The sequence below is a fragment of the Capsaspora owczarzaki genome, assembly GCF_000151315.2.
Source record: "Capsaspora owczarzaki ATCC 30864 unplaced genomic scaffold supercont2.6, whole genome shotgun sequence".
NCBI lineage: Eukaryota > Filasterea > Ministeriida > Capsasporidae > Capsaspora > Capsaspora owczarzaki.
Genome location: NW_011887297.1, coordinates 1,225,084 through 1,236,783, shown reverse-complemented (window position 1 = coordinate 1,236,783; position 11,700 = coordinate 1,225,084). Strand labels below are relative to the sequence as shown.

Here is an 11,700-nt window from a genome sequence, read left to right as displayed (position 1 = left end):
AAAATTACGTGCCAGCGACGCTGAAGTCACCACTCCAACGGAAACTTTGTTATTTTTGCAGCTTGCTTTGAAACGCCATGCTCTCACTTTGTGAACGATGCCGATTCAAAACACAAGATGACACCAAAGCAGCTTGCCTTTGGACTGCTTCTGCTATTCTGCGTGGTAAATCACCTCCAGTTGGCACACGCTGTCGATGCATGCAGCGTGTGCAATTGCGGGGCAACGATCGTCTCTTGTGAAGGCCGAACTCTCACAGCCATTCCGAGCGGAATCCCAGTCACCACGGTAGTATTGTAAGAGTTGCCGCGAAGTTGATATTGAATTCAAGCAAGGATTTCCTAACTCGGCAAACGGTTGATAGGCAACTGTACAGCAATCAGATCACCGGCATTCCTGCAAACGCACTCACAGGCCTGACTGCGCTGAGAATTTTGTAAGCAAGCGTAGACATGAAGAAGCAAGCGTAAGTAGCGAGCGCTCACTCGTGTGCGACTTGTCCATCCACAGACACTTGTACAGCAACCAGATCACCAGCATTTCTGCGAGCGCCTTCACAGGCCTGATGTCCCTCAACCAATTGTACGCCACCACTCTGAATGCACGTATTCGATCCGCCTCTTTCTTACTTTGCTGGACTTGCAGGTTTTTGTTTAGCAACCCCTTCACCACTTTGCCGCCTGGTCTGTTCAAGGGCTTACCAAATGTCTTGTATTTGACGAATTTGTCAAACCGACTGTACCTCTATCTGAGCCCCAACAACTTTACCTATGGTGGAAATACTGCCGCTCCACCCAGCACATATGGCGATGCAGCCAATCCCTACAGTACGTTTCGCGATGGCTGCAACCTTCATGTGCTCTTGTGGCTGACCATTCTATTGCAGAGTGTGATACCGTCTGTGCCACCTGCTATGCCTCAGGGAACGATTCGTGTTGCGGGCCCAATTGTCTGACCTGCACTTCGTCTGCTGCATGTAATCAATGCTATGACGGCTATGGTTTGATGAGTGGATCCTGCGTTCCGCTTGCATCCATCGCCTCCGCCGCTTCAGTCGCGTCCACGCAAGCTGCCTCGGCTGCTTCGGCTGCCTCGGTCGCCTCAAGCAGATCTGCATCGATCGCCTCTGCCTCGGTTGCTTCTGTTGCGTCTGCTGCGACAAAAGCATTGATCGCCTCCGTCGCTTCAGCTGCGTCTACACAATCGGCCTCGGCCGCGTCAGTTGCATCAACGAAATCTGCATCCGTCGCGTCAGTCGCGTCCGTCTCGGTTGCTTCCGCTGCGTCAGCTGCGACATATGCCTCTATCGCATCCACGCAATTTGCCTCGGCTGCTTCAACCAAATCTGCGTCAGCAGCCTCGATCGCTTCAGCATCGGTTGCCTCTGTTGCGTCGGCTGCGACATATGCCTCTATCGCATCCACGCAATTTGCCTCGGCTGCTTCAACCAAATCTGCGTCAGCAGCCTCGATCGCTTCAGCATCGGTTGCCTCTGTTGCGTCGGCTGCGACATTCGCATCTATTGCCTCGGATGCTTCAGTCGCGTCCACACAGTTTGCCTCAGTCGCCTCTATCGCCTCAATCTCTGTTGCGGCGGCTGCGACAGATGCATCTGTCGCCTCATCCGCTTCTGCCTTGGCTGCTTTGGTTGCATCTGTCGCCTCGGACGCTTCTGCCTCGGCTGCCTCAGTTGCCTCAACTAAATCTGCGTCAGTCGCAGCGGTCGCCTCTGCATCGGTTGCTTCTGTTGCGTCAGCTGCGACAATTGCTACGATCGCCTCTGACGCTTCAGCCGTGTCCTTCCAGTTTGCCTCGGCTGCCTCGGTTGCATCAACCAAATCTGTTTCAGCCGCCTCAATCGCATCTGCCTTGGCTGCTTCGGGTGCATCTGTAGCGTCCTCCGCATCGGCGTCTGCTGCATCTGTCGCGTCCTCCATTGCAACAATCGGCGGTGGCTCCCAAGGAGGCTCATCTTCCGCGGCTGCTGTCGCCGCTGCGGGTGCTTCAGTTGCAATTATCGCGATCATAGCAGTGGCGTTCCTCGTGTTGCGACGTCGCCGATCACAGAGACGTTCAATTGCGCGACCAAAGGACTCTGCTCGGCCTGTCTATCAAGAGGCTTTGGAAATGTCAATATCTCCTTCGACTGAATCTTACAAAGGGGATGACAGTTCGGCTCCCATCGTGTACGACCAAATTCAGCCAGAGCCGCAGGACCCTGCTTGCCCCATCTATCTTGAGGCCGATGAAGTGACCATCTCGCCCCTGAATCACTCGACTCGAGCTCACACCGCGGAGAACACCTCAGCGTCCGCAGTACCAGCTCAAAAGCAGCCAGAACCATTATACCAAGCCATGTCGATAACCTCTACGGACGACTATGCAAGCGTGTACGTTGAAGGCAGCAATTCTCGTCACATCCGTGAAGACTTGACCCTTGTCAAGCACCTTGCCAGTGGAAACTTTGGCGATGTTGCACTGGGCCAAGTGCCGTTCAGCGTGTTGCCCCAACGAGCACAATCCTTGCTTGGACCTGCAGCATCCGACACGGTGCAAGTTGCAGTCAAGTCTCTCAAGTCTGATGCAGACGAAAAATCGCGCAAGGACTTTGAGAGCGAGGCGAAACTGATGGCGCCGTTCGTGCATCCGAATGTCGTGCGCCTTCTTGCCGCTCTTGTCGAGTCAGAGCCCCATCTCGTTCTGTTGGAGTTTGTGCAGTATGGCGATTTGCGCACCCTGCTGCAAAAGTCCAAGCTCCACTCGCTTTGGTGGACCCAGAACGAGCAGGTGCACGCCATTCGCCAGATTGCACTCGGCATGGAGTACCTGGGCACGCTTCACTTTGTGCACCGTGATCTCGCCGCGCGTAACTGCCTTGTGGGCCAAGGAATGGTGGTCAAGATTGCCGACTTTGGACTTTCTCGCGAGCTGACCGACGAGAACGATTACTATCGCATGGAAACGCGCGGCAAACTTCCTGTGAAGGTGGGCCGACGTTGGGAATAGGTTGCTTCTTGTTGCTTTCAAACTGACTTTTGTTGATGCTGCATTTTTAAGTGGATGGCACCGGAAACGATCACTTTCCGCAAGTTCTCGTCCATGTCGGATGTGTGGTCGTTCGGCGTGACAGCCTGTGAGTATATCGTTGTGCTCCGCTGAAATTCGCACTTGCGTCGAGATTTGACTTTGACTGGTGCATGTTGGTAGGGGAATGCTGCAGCTATGGCACAATGCCGTACCGCAAGATGAGTGGTGCAGAGACCCTAGCCCATGTGGAGGCGGGAGGTCGACTGCCCCAGCCAGAGTACTGCGCAACCGACCTATTTAGCCTGATGCTTAGTTGTTGGAGTCTTCTCCCAGAACTGCGACCAAACTTCACTCAGCTAGTGAAAGCTCTAGCAACCTTTGAGGATGGGACGCCCATCCGCGACATTGGTGGAATGTTGTGAAAATAGACATGTAGGACTCGGCACACTCAATAAATAAAAACAACAATGTTGAACAAACCCGCCAATAACTTCTCAAAGCGCTTTCAGAGGCCGTAGAAGGACGTTGGCGGCAAACAGCCCGCCACACAAGCACATGGCAGTCAGCAGCATGGCAGAAAAGTTGGCACTAGCATCCGTGTTGATGTTGGTGGACGCGCCAGCGAGTGCCCACATGGCTTTCACGCCGAGAGAGCCAGGAACGAGCATAATGATACCCGAGAAGATGATTGTCGAAGAGATTGCGTGTCGAAGAATGTACGTGGACAGGTTGCCTGCGATCGCAAGCGCAAACGCGCCGACAAAAGACGCGGCGTTCGATCCGATCGCGATTGGGAGGTAGCGACCGCATACAATGCCAATGGTATCAGCGAGAAGAACCATCAGGAAGTTCCTCCAAGGCACTTGGAGAAGCCAAGAGGTACCGATCGCGGCCAGCAGAATCGCAAGCACCGTCAGCCAATCCGGCAGTGACTCTGGCGCATTGGGCGCGGTTGTCGTCTGCGACGGCATGACGTTATCGACAAAGTAGACACCAAGCATTGTGCCGCCGGCAAGTTGCAGAATACTAATCAACGCGCCGGACAAGCGAGCCACGCCTATGATTAGACAAACAGCACACGCATCCGTCAGCAATCACCAACACCAAGCGGTCCCGGAGCGAGTTTTGTCGAGCAGCGAGCATTAATTTTCTTATTCATACCCGTCAAGTACTTCTTGTAGGAGATTTCCGCGAAAGCAATTGTCACCGACATTCCAGGAACTGTCCAAGGGAAGAATCAATCGGAGGAAACGATCAGTCAGATCAGTCAGCACAACATGCAACTCTCCTATCCACCACCGTCGACTGAACACCGACATTGTCGATCGACTTACCAAGCATAATGATGCCAGATAACGTGACCAGGTAGATCGAGATTTGACTTCCATTCACGTAACTAACAATCGCAGCCGTAATGGCTCCGCCAAAGCCGGCCACGATTTCAACGAGAAGCGATGCGCCTTGAAAGTGGCGAGCAATCGCCATCACGCAGCAAAGATAAAAGCCAACAACCAAGCTCGCAAAAAGTTCGTATCCCGAGCCGCCGAACAAAAACGAGACCACGCCAGCCAACAAGATAATGCCCAAGCAAGAGTAAATGAATGAAAAGCGAGGCGGTCTGTCGGGCCAAATGCAATCAACCACAGACAACTCGTCAGTGATTTCATCCGAAAAAAAAAAAAAAAACAAACCCCACACACTGTCAGCCGTTACCTGGCCATGATTTCTCGAATCCGATCAATGCCTTCCTCGACGGCGATATTGCCCAGCGCGACTTCCTCCGCCAGGGTGTCCAGCTCGGCGAGTTTGCTCATGTCAAGATCACCTGCTGACATTGTGATGAGATGAGTGATTGGCGACTGGATGGAGTCCGGCGGGCCAAATGAGGCAAAGAGGACTATGGCAAGTTTCGAGTCGAGTACGGTGAGTGTGAGAGACGGAGAGAGATAGGACTTTACAGCGGCTTCACAAACAAAAACTCAATGGCACAAAACAAAACGGCGCAAATCTAAACTGACCTCCAGGAACAGCGAAAAAGTTTCCCTCCAAGCCATGAGCTTTGCACATCATGTCCAATTGATAATTGAGACGGTGTACAGGAACTGCAGGAGAAAGAGAGAGCACACGCAAAACGCCCCAACAATCAGACGTGTAATTTCTCGTTCAGGTAGGTGCAAACTCGCGAGCAATACTTACCTCCACACGCTTGCAGAGCTTTGCCCATCTGCATGACGTACGGAATGACAACCTGCTCAGCTTCGTCACTCGTGTAATCGAGTTCGCGGTTGGGAATTTGAGAGCGGTGCACTGGTGTCTCGATGGAAAGGTACTTGCTGAGGAACCGACGAACAGGGGACAAGAAACTGTCAAAGTCAAAGAAACAAAACCAAGAACGCAAAGTGAATCAAAGAGAAGGAATCAGCTCAGGTTCAGGCAGATTGGTTTTTAAAAAAAAATCAACAAGAAAAAAAAAGAAAAAAAGAACAAAAAAAAATATCGTACCGATACAAACGATTGTACTCAACATCAGCAATTAAACTGGGGTGACGCTTGAGTACGAATGAGGACATGGACTGGCGTGAAGGGGCACCATCGCGAGCAGCAGCGTTCAAATCTCGCCAAGAATTCGAGCGAGAGTTTGCATAGAACATGAGAGGAAGAGACCGCGCCGACGAGGTCGCAGTCAAGTCGACCACTGCAGAATCCGAGCCCTCGACCTCGGGCTGGCTGGTGTGGTGATCAAAGACGGACGGCGCAGACTCGGAATCCTTCATGGGTGCAGTGAAGGACAGTTCCGAGTGGCTTGATTCGACTGAATGTTGGGCAAGTAGATGCCGGTCGGAGCTGTGCGAACCCCGGCGCTGGAGAGGTGGCAGTGCATTGTCAGTCGGCGCAGTCATGGTTGCCTCTGAAGCAGTTCGGGAAATTTCAGTCGAGCGCTCCGCAATCGCCGCCATGGTGGGAAGACCGCGTGGCGAGACGGTCGTGTCGAGGCGGCTAAGCGAGCTCGAGGAGGCCGGTTTGACCAAGCCGGAGCCGGCTGAAGGGAGGGCAGGTGCGGCCCAATCATGGGCTTGAGGATTGTAGCTGCCCGCGCCGACGGCCGGATCCAGATTGAGCTGCTCGATGGATGAACGGGGCGTTGCGGTCGTCGGAGCGAAAGGGTTCGTGAACGGGTTGGGGTGTTGCGGCAGACCAGCAGCGGCGGACGGAGCAAACGGTGAACCAAAGTTCCCAGGAGCTGAGGCGCCAGCATGCGGCAACGCGCCGCCGCCGTGTTCACGCTGCTGCCAATGATGCTGCGGGAGGTAGTGGTGCTGGAACGGCGCCTCCATGTCTTTCGGACCAAACACCAGCGCCGAGTTGGCAGCGGCGAATTCGCTACCCGAGCCCGTGTCGAATGCGGCATCGAATCCAAACTGGCGGTAGGCTGTATCTGCCAACATTGGGTTGGCAGCAGCAGCGGCAGCAGCAGAAGTAGCAGTAGCAGTAACACCACCAGCAGTTGCATGAGTAACAGCAGCAGCAGCAGCAGCAGCAGCAGCAGCAGCAGCAGCAGCAGCGGCAGCAGAAGCTCGGGCAATGGCACCGCGGTCCCGATGGAGTGCGAGGTCTTCGCTGCGCGCATCGGACGACTTGCGCGGGGCGGACAGGACGAGCATGTCGTCGTCGGACGGCTGGCGGTTGTCCCTCGACGACATAAAGTGCGGGTCGTGGCTTGAGCTGCGAGCGAGCGACCGAAGCGCCGGCGTGGACTGCGAGGCGAGCGCGCGCGGATGGGACATGGCGGGATTCGCTCCAATGATGCCGGCAGCCCCGAGCCTGTCCACCGCCGCCGCTGCGTGAGAGTGCGCGTCGTTGTGTGCAGCCCCCGAGGACGTCGCCGCGAGGTTGGACGTGGCCAGTGGCGACGGGCGAGCGGAGGTCGAGGTCATCGAGCTGGCGGCCATGCGGTGGTGCGCCCCGGCTGCGGTCGAAGCGGTCGTCGTCCTGCGCGAGACGAGCGACGCGCGTTCGGCGGCATCGCTGCCATCGCCAGGCCGCGGCGACGGGTGGTTTGGTGTCGAGAATGCATTTGCGAACGCCGCGCCAGGCTCTGTCGTGAAGTGCGACAAGTCCATCGGCAGCTATTAAGAAAGAGAGAACGAACGAACGAAAACGATGACTGGAAACCACCGAACCGTGCGTGATTTCGCTCCCCATTTCAATGCAATGTGAAGCCAGTAGATCTAGGATCTGCAAATGCCACCCATGTATGACAATCGTCAATGGTTTGCATTGAATCAAGAAGAAATCTCAGTCCTTTTTTTTTTTTGTCTTTCTGAGATGTTTTTCTCAACGCTTTTTGCCATCTTTGCTGGCGTTCTGGCGTGGTTTGGCTACGAGCTGCGCCCTGTCGAAACCAAGCTGAAGGTAACGCACATGATGCAGTCGAATCGAACGCCAGAGTGACAGAGTCATGTGGAGACTGACGCTTGGAGGGAACTTTGGGAATTTGGATGCGAACAGGATCCAGTGTGGATGCGCGCAGACTATGAAGCTCGCAAGCAGGCGCTCATCAAGACCATTGCAGGTGAGTGCGTTCAACGATTTTGGATGAAGGGTGGGAAGAGGCAGGGTGAAGAGGAAGAGATGGAGACAGACAGACCATTCGACCGCTTTTCGTCTTCATCCTTCTCCTTCGTCACTCACCCTTCTTTGTCACTCGTGTTGCGTTCGATCGTGTTCACGTTCGAGCAGCGCGTACTGCAGACTCTGTCCTCGCGATTGGCGGCAAGAAGACCACGCAAGTCCCCCCACTGAAAATGCGATGCGAAATCTCACCTCATCTCACTGTGGAAAGGGACATCTTGTATGACATTTGACAGAAACCTCTTCCGCTTCCGAAAGCAGCCCAAGAAGGCCACTCGCCTCGACGTCAGCTCGTTCAACAACGTCATCCATGTTGATCAGGAGAAGATGATTGTTGAGGTTGAAGGCGAGTTTTAAACAGACAAAAAAACAAAAAAGCGAAGAGATGTTTCACTCATCTTCCTCATGCTGTGACTGGATTCGGGACTTCATGCAGGAATGACCACCTACGAGCGTCTGGTAGATGCCACACTTGCTGCTGGCGTCATGCCGACCGTTGTGCCCGAGCTGAAGGTACTTCAACTTTTAAGATTGGGATGATGCTTTCATCTACTCTCCTCGGCTTTCACTCACATGCGCGCGCGACTCTCTTCTTCGCTTTGCTGTTTCAGAGCATCACCATCGGCGGTGCCATCAGCGGCATTGGCGTGGAATCATCGTCGTACAAGTATGGGTTTGTCCACGAGACGGTCTTGGAGATGGAGATTCTTCTGTGCAACGGAACCGTCGCCGTTTGCTCGCGAGAGCAGAACAGCGATTTGTTCTTTGGCATGGCCAACAGGTATCGTAGTTTGGCGGCAGTTTTCATGATGTATCCTTGACTGCTTTTCGCGGATTTCGTTTTTTTGATCTTCACGCTCCCCTTCTCTCTTTCCCACAGCTACGGCACTCTCGGCTATGTGCTGAAGGTCAAGGTCAAGGTGGTGCCAGTCAAAAAGTACGTTCAGGTGCGCCACATTCGCTTCAACAACATGAAGGACTACTTTGCGGCCGTCGAGGAGCACTGCAAGACGAATCGTCCGGACTTTGTCGACGGCGCCATCTTCAACCCCACGGAAATGTACTTGTCCCTGGCCACCTTCTGCGGTATGCATGGCCTTCTTTCAACCATTTTTGAATTTCGACAATGTCTTTTTTTGACTCATTGTTCATGACTTTGACATCACAGATGAGCTTCCCCACGATGTCAAAAAGCCTTCCGACTACTCGTGGATGGGCATCTACTACCGCTCGCTGCAAAACAAGTCTGTCGACTATCTGACCAACAAGATGTACATTTGGCGGTAAGTGCTCAGCTCGCTTGTGCATGATTGACTCTTTTGTCTGCAATCCTTTATATTCACTGCTGGTTTTCGTTCTAATATTTCTCGGAATTGCGCAGCTGGGATTATGACTGGTTCTGGAACAGCAAGTACTTCCACATGCAGCACCCCGTTCTTCGCTTCCTCTTTGGCCGCTGGGTTTTGCGCTCGACGGTGAGATTGCACATTTTTTTTTTTGGCAAGACTGCCAGCAAGCTCAACACACTGTGTTTGTTTTTTGTTGAAACCAGATTTTCATGAAGGTCTTCCGCGCCTTCCACCGCAGTGGTCTGTACGATAGCAAGCGCCGCGAGCTCGTCATCCAGGATGGTACATAATTTGCTTTGTCGAACTCGATTGTGTGTTATGCGCTGCACTCACGCCACACCCTTGGTTTTCTCTTGCTTTGCAGTCGAAATTCCGATTCAGAACTGCGTGTCCTTCATGGAATTCTTCAACAAGGAGGTTGGCCTGCCGAATGGTATTGTATTTTTTGTTTTGGAAGGAGCGAAATTTTGAACTTGTACTGACTCTTTGCTTGTTTTTCTCTGGTTAGATTTTTACCCTGTTTGGATTTGCCCCGTCCGCACTTACGATCAAAGTGTTGTGTACCCTCTGTACAAGGTTCGTTCGTTCAATTGGTCATTGGTGGTTTTGAAGTTGTGCTTTGTTTGCTCACCTTTCGTTCTCAAACTTGCAGATCCACCCCACCGATCTGTATGTCAACTTTGGTTTCTGGGATGGCGTTGCGGTTCGTGACAACCAGCCTGGTTTGATCAACAAGATGATTGAGAACTCTGTTCGCGATCTGAGTAAGCATTGTTGGGCAGTTGTTGCTTTGAGTTCTTGACCTGAACCTGACCGTTTGACGACTGCCATCTTTGCTTCTGCTCCTTTTTGTTTTCCACCAACCTGCAGAGGGCAAAAAGTCTCTGTACTCGTCGGGTCATTACGAGGAGACAGAGTTCTGGCAAGAGTACAACCGCCCCGCGTACGACGCGCTGCGCACAAAGTACCACGCCACTTCTCTTCTGGACTTGTACCAAAAGTGCGTCGCTGCCAACTAACCACTGGCAATTCCAAGGGGCAACAACAGCACGCTCCCTCGATTGCTGTTGTCTCACGTTTGTGATGGTTTTGCGTGTGTTTTCCCAATATCCCAATATAATGCATTCCATTCACAGCCATGCCATCATCTCCCGAAAGCACACACCTCCCACCATCCAATGCCTCCCTAAACTGCACCATTCACAAACGCACTCAAAAAGTGCCAAGAAAACCCCCGAACACTTTTTGTTTATTGGGCCGAAATGAGATTCATCGCCACTGCAAGCTCAGCGTTGAGAAGTGCTCCACCGGCAGCACCAATGATGGTATTGTGCGACAACAACACCATCTTGAAATCGAGGATGGGGCACGGACGCACGCGACCGACAGACACGGTGAAGCCGCCGCCCAGATCGCGGTCAAGACGCGGCTGGGGACGATCGTGCTGGGTCTCTGGGAAGGCAACAAGCGGCTTGAAGTTCTCCCCCAAGGTTGGCAAGTGCGCGACAGAGCAGGTGCTTGGCCGCGGCAGCGCGCAGTTCTCGAGGACGGCCTGCACCTGCGCCGAGGTGACATCGCGCTGCCGAATGCGCACTGACAGGCACTCCGTGTGTCCATCGATGACAGCGACGCGATTGCACATGGCAGACGCTTTGATAGGCAACGGATGGATGCCGCTGTGGTCTGGCTTGAGCGTGCCGAGAATTTTGCTCGGCTCTGTCTCCAGCTTGTCCTCTTCGCCGCTAATGTATGGAATGACATTGTCGAGAATGTCGAGCGAGCTGACGCCAGGGTATCCAGCGCCGCTGACCGCCTGCATGGTTGTGACAATGAACGACTCGAGGCCGAACGCCGCGTCGAGCGCGCGGAGGACGACCACCAGGCCCGTGCTTGAGCAGTTTGGATTGCATACAATAAATCCCTTCGACTTGCCTTCCCGTTGCTGGGCAGCGACGAGGTGCAAGTGCTCCGGATTCACCAACGGGACAACCAGCGGCACGTTCTCGTCCATTCGGTGATTCTTCGAGTTGGAGAAGACTGGAATTCCCGCTGCTGCGAATGCGGATTCTGCAAAAGGGGGGTTTGTTGTTTCAAAATCGGAGCATAGTCAAAGAATTTCATTCGGTCATGAGTAAGTGGGATCATGTCCAGGGTTGATGTCACCGCCAGCAGCAGCGTGACTCTTGCGCACGTACCAACTGTGCCGGCAATCGAGCTGTCGAGCGCCGAGAAGACCAGATCGCAGTCCGTAAAGCTTGCAGGATCGCATGGCCGCATTGTCATTGCCGCGACATGCGCCGGGCACGGGGTCGGGAGCGTCCAGTGGCGGCTCGCAGCGCCGTACTGCAATCCCGCGGATCGCTCGCTGGCACCGAGACCAGTCAGCACAAACCACGGGTGGGGCTGTCCCGGCCTGCACAGCAGCTGTACAAACCGCTGGCCAACCATTCCGGTGCATCCGAGCACGCCGACGCGCAGCGATCGTGGAGCGGTAGTCGTCATTTCGATGATACTGTCGGAGATGGAGTTGCTCAAAAATGACTGAAAATCTGAGATGATCCTGGAAAGTGAGACGTGAACCCGAATGGCTATAGAATCATTATTGTCATTTCCATTGAGTTTGTCAAAACGTCCCAATTCGCTCAGAAAGCAAACCGTTTGAGGATTTACTCTTTTTTTTTTTTTTTTTTTT

General features: G+C 53.6%; 4 protein-coding genes across 4 annotated transcripts; 2 read left to right on the top strand and 2 right to left on the bottom strand.

The window, feature by feature from the left end:
• Positions 1–117: 117 nt before the first annotated feature.
• Positions 118–3,511, top strand: CAOG_04365 (tyrosine-protein kinase transmembrane receptor Ror; the record flags this gene model as incomplete). The annotated part of the gene is made up of 7 exons (XM_004348143.2): positions 118–296; positions 365–436; positions 511–582; positions 646–827; positions 887–2,985; positions 3,058–3,133; positions 3,208–3,511. 7 exons carry the CDS (start codon positions 118–120, stop codon positions 3,447–3,449), a joined length of 2,922 nt encoding a protein of 973 aa, XP_004348193.2. The 3' UTR covers positions 3,450–3,511.
• CAOG_04364 (hypothetical protein) lies at positions 3,433–7,186 on the bottom strand. The gene is made up of 7 exons (XM_004348142.2): positions 5,530–7,186; positions 5,224–5,390; positions 5,046–5,129; positions 4,741–4,924; positions 4,362–4,645; positions 4,189–4,248; positions 3,433–4,084 (listed from the first exon to the last, which is right to left on the bottom strand). Exons 1-7 carry the CDS (start codon positions 7,146–7,148, stop codon positions 3,522–3,524), a joined length of 2,961 nt encoding a protein of 986 aa, XP_004348192.1. The 5' UTR covers positions 7,149–7,186; the 3' UTR covers positions 3,433–3,521.
• Positions 7,187–7,328: 142 nt separating this feature from the next.
• CAOG_04363 (FAD linked oxidase domain-containing protein) lies at positions 7,329–10,149 on the top strand. Its single transcript, XM_004348141.2, has 14 exons — positions 7,329–7,440; positions 7,537–7,600; positions 7,768–7,813; positions 7,896–8,005; positions 8,096–8,172; positions 8,271–8,440; positions 8,540–8,745; positions 8,828–8,942; positions 9,041–9,134; positions 9,212–9,290; positions 9,373–9,441; positions 9,517–9,584; positions 9,661–9,772; positions 9,879–10,149. Exons 1-14 carry the CDS (start codon positions 7,354–7,356, stop codon positions 10,025–10,027), a joined length of 1,446 nt encoding a protein of 481 aa, XP_004348191.2. The 5' UTR covers positions 7,329–7,353; the 3' UTR covers positions 10,028–10,149.
• Positions 10,150–10,207: 58 nt separating this feature from the next.
• CAOG_04362 (aspartate-semialdehyde dehydrogenase) lies at positions 10,208–11,541 on the bottom strand. The gene is made up of 2 exons (XM_004348140.2): positions 11,204–11,541; positions 10,208–11,075 (listed from the first exon to the last, which is right to left on the bottom strand). The coding sequence occupies exons 1-2, from the start codon at positions 11,508–11,510 to the stop codon at positions 10,258–10,260; spliced, it is 1,125 nt and encodes a 374-aa protein (XP_004348190.1). The 5' UTR covers positions 11,511–11,541; the 3' UTR covers positions 10,208–10,257.
• Between the last annotated feature and the right edge of the window lie 159 nt (positions 11,542–11,700).

Bases quoted from the DNA above. Each gene is read 5' to 3' on its own strand.
- CAOG_04363 (XM_004348141.2), top strand. From the start codon at position 7,354: ATGTTTTTCTCAACGCTTTTTGCCATCTTTGCTGGCGTTCTGGCGTGG. The intron at 7,441-7,536 runs GTAACGCACATG...GGATGCGAACAG, and splicing joins CTGTCGAAACCAAGCTGAAG to GATCCAGTGTGGATGCGCGC. The intron at 8,006-8,095 runs GCGAGTTTTAAA...GACTTCATGCAG, and splicing joins GATGATTGTTGAGGTTGAAG to GAATGACCACCTACGAGCGT.
- CAOG_04362 (XM_004348140.2), bottom strand. From the start codon at position 11,510: ATGACGACTACCGCTCCACGATCGCTGCGCGTCGGCGTGCTCGGATGC. The intron at 11,076-11,203 runs GTACGTGCGCAA...CCCCTTTTGCAG, and splicing joins CTCGATTGCCGGCACAGTTG to AATCCGCATTCGCAGCAGCG.
- CAOG_04364 (XM_004348142.2), bottom strand. From the start codon at position 7,148: ATGGACTTGTCGCACTTCACGACAGAGCCTGGCGCGGCGTTCGCAAAT. The intron at 4,925-5,045 runs GTCAGTTTAGAT...AACTTGCCATAG, and splicing joins CTTTTTCGCTGTTCCTGGAG to TCCTCTTTGCCTCATTTGGC. The intron at 4,085-4,188 runs GTATGAATAAGA...GTCTAATCATAG, and splicing joins CTACAAGAAGTACTTGACGG to GCGTGGCTCGCTTGTCCGGC.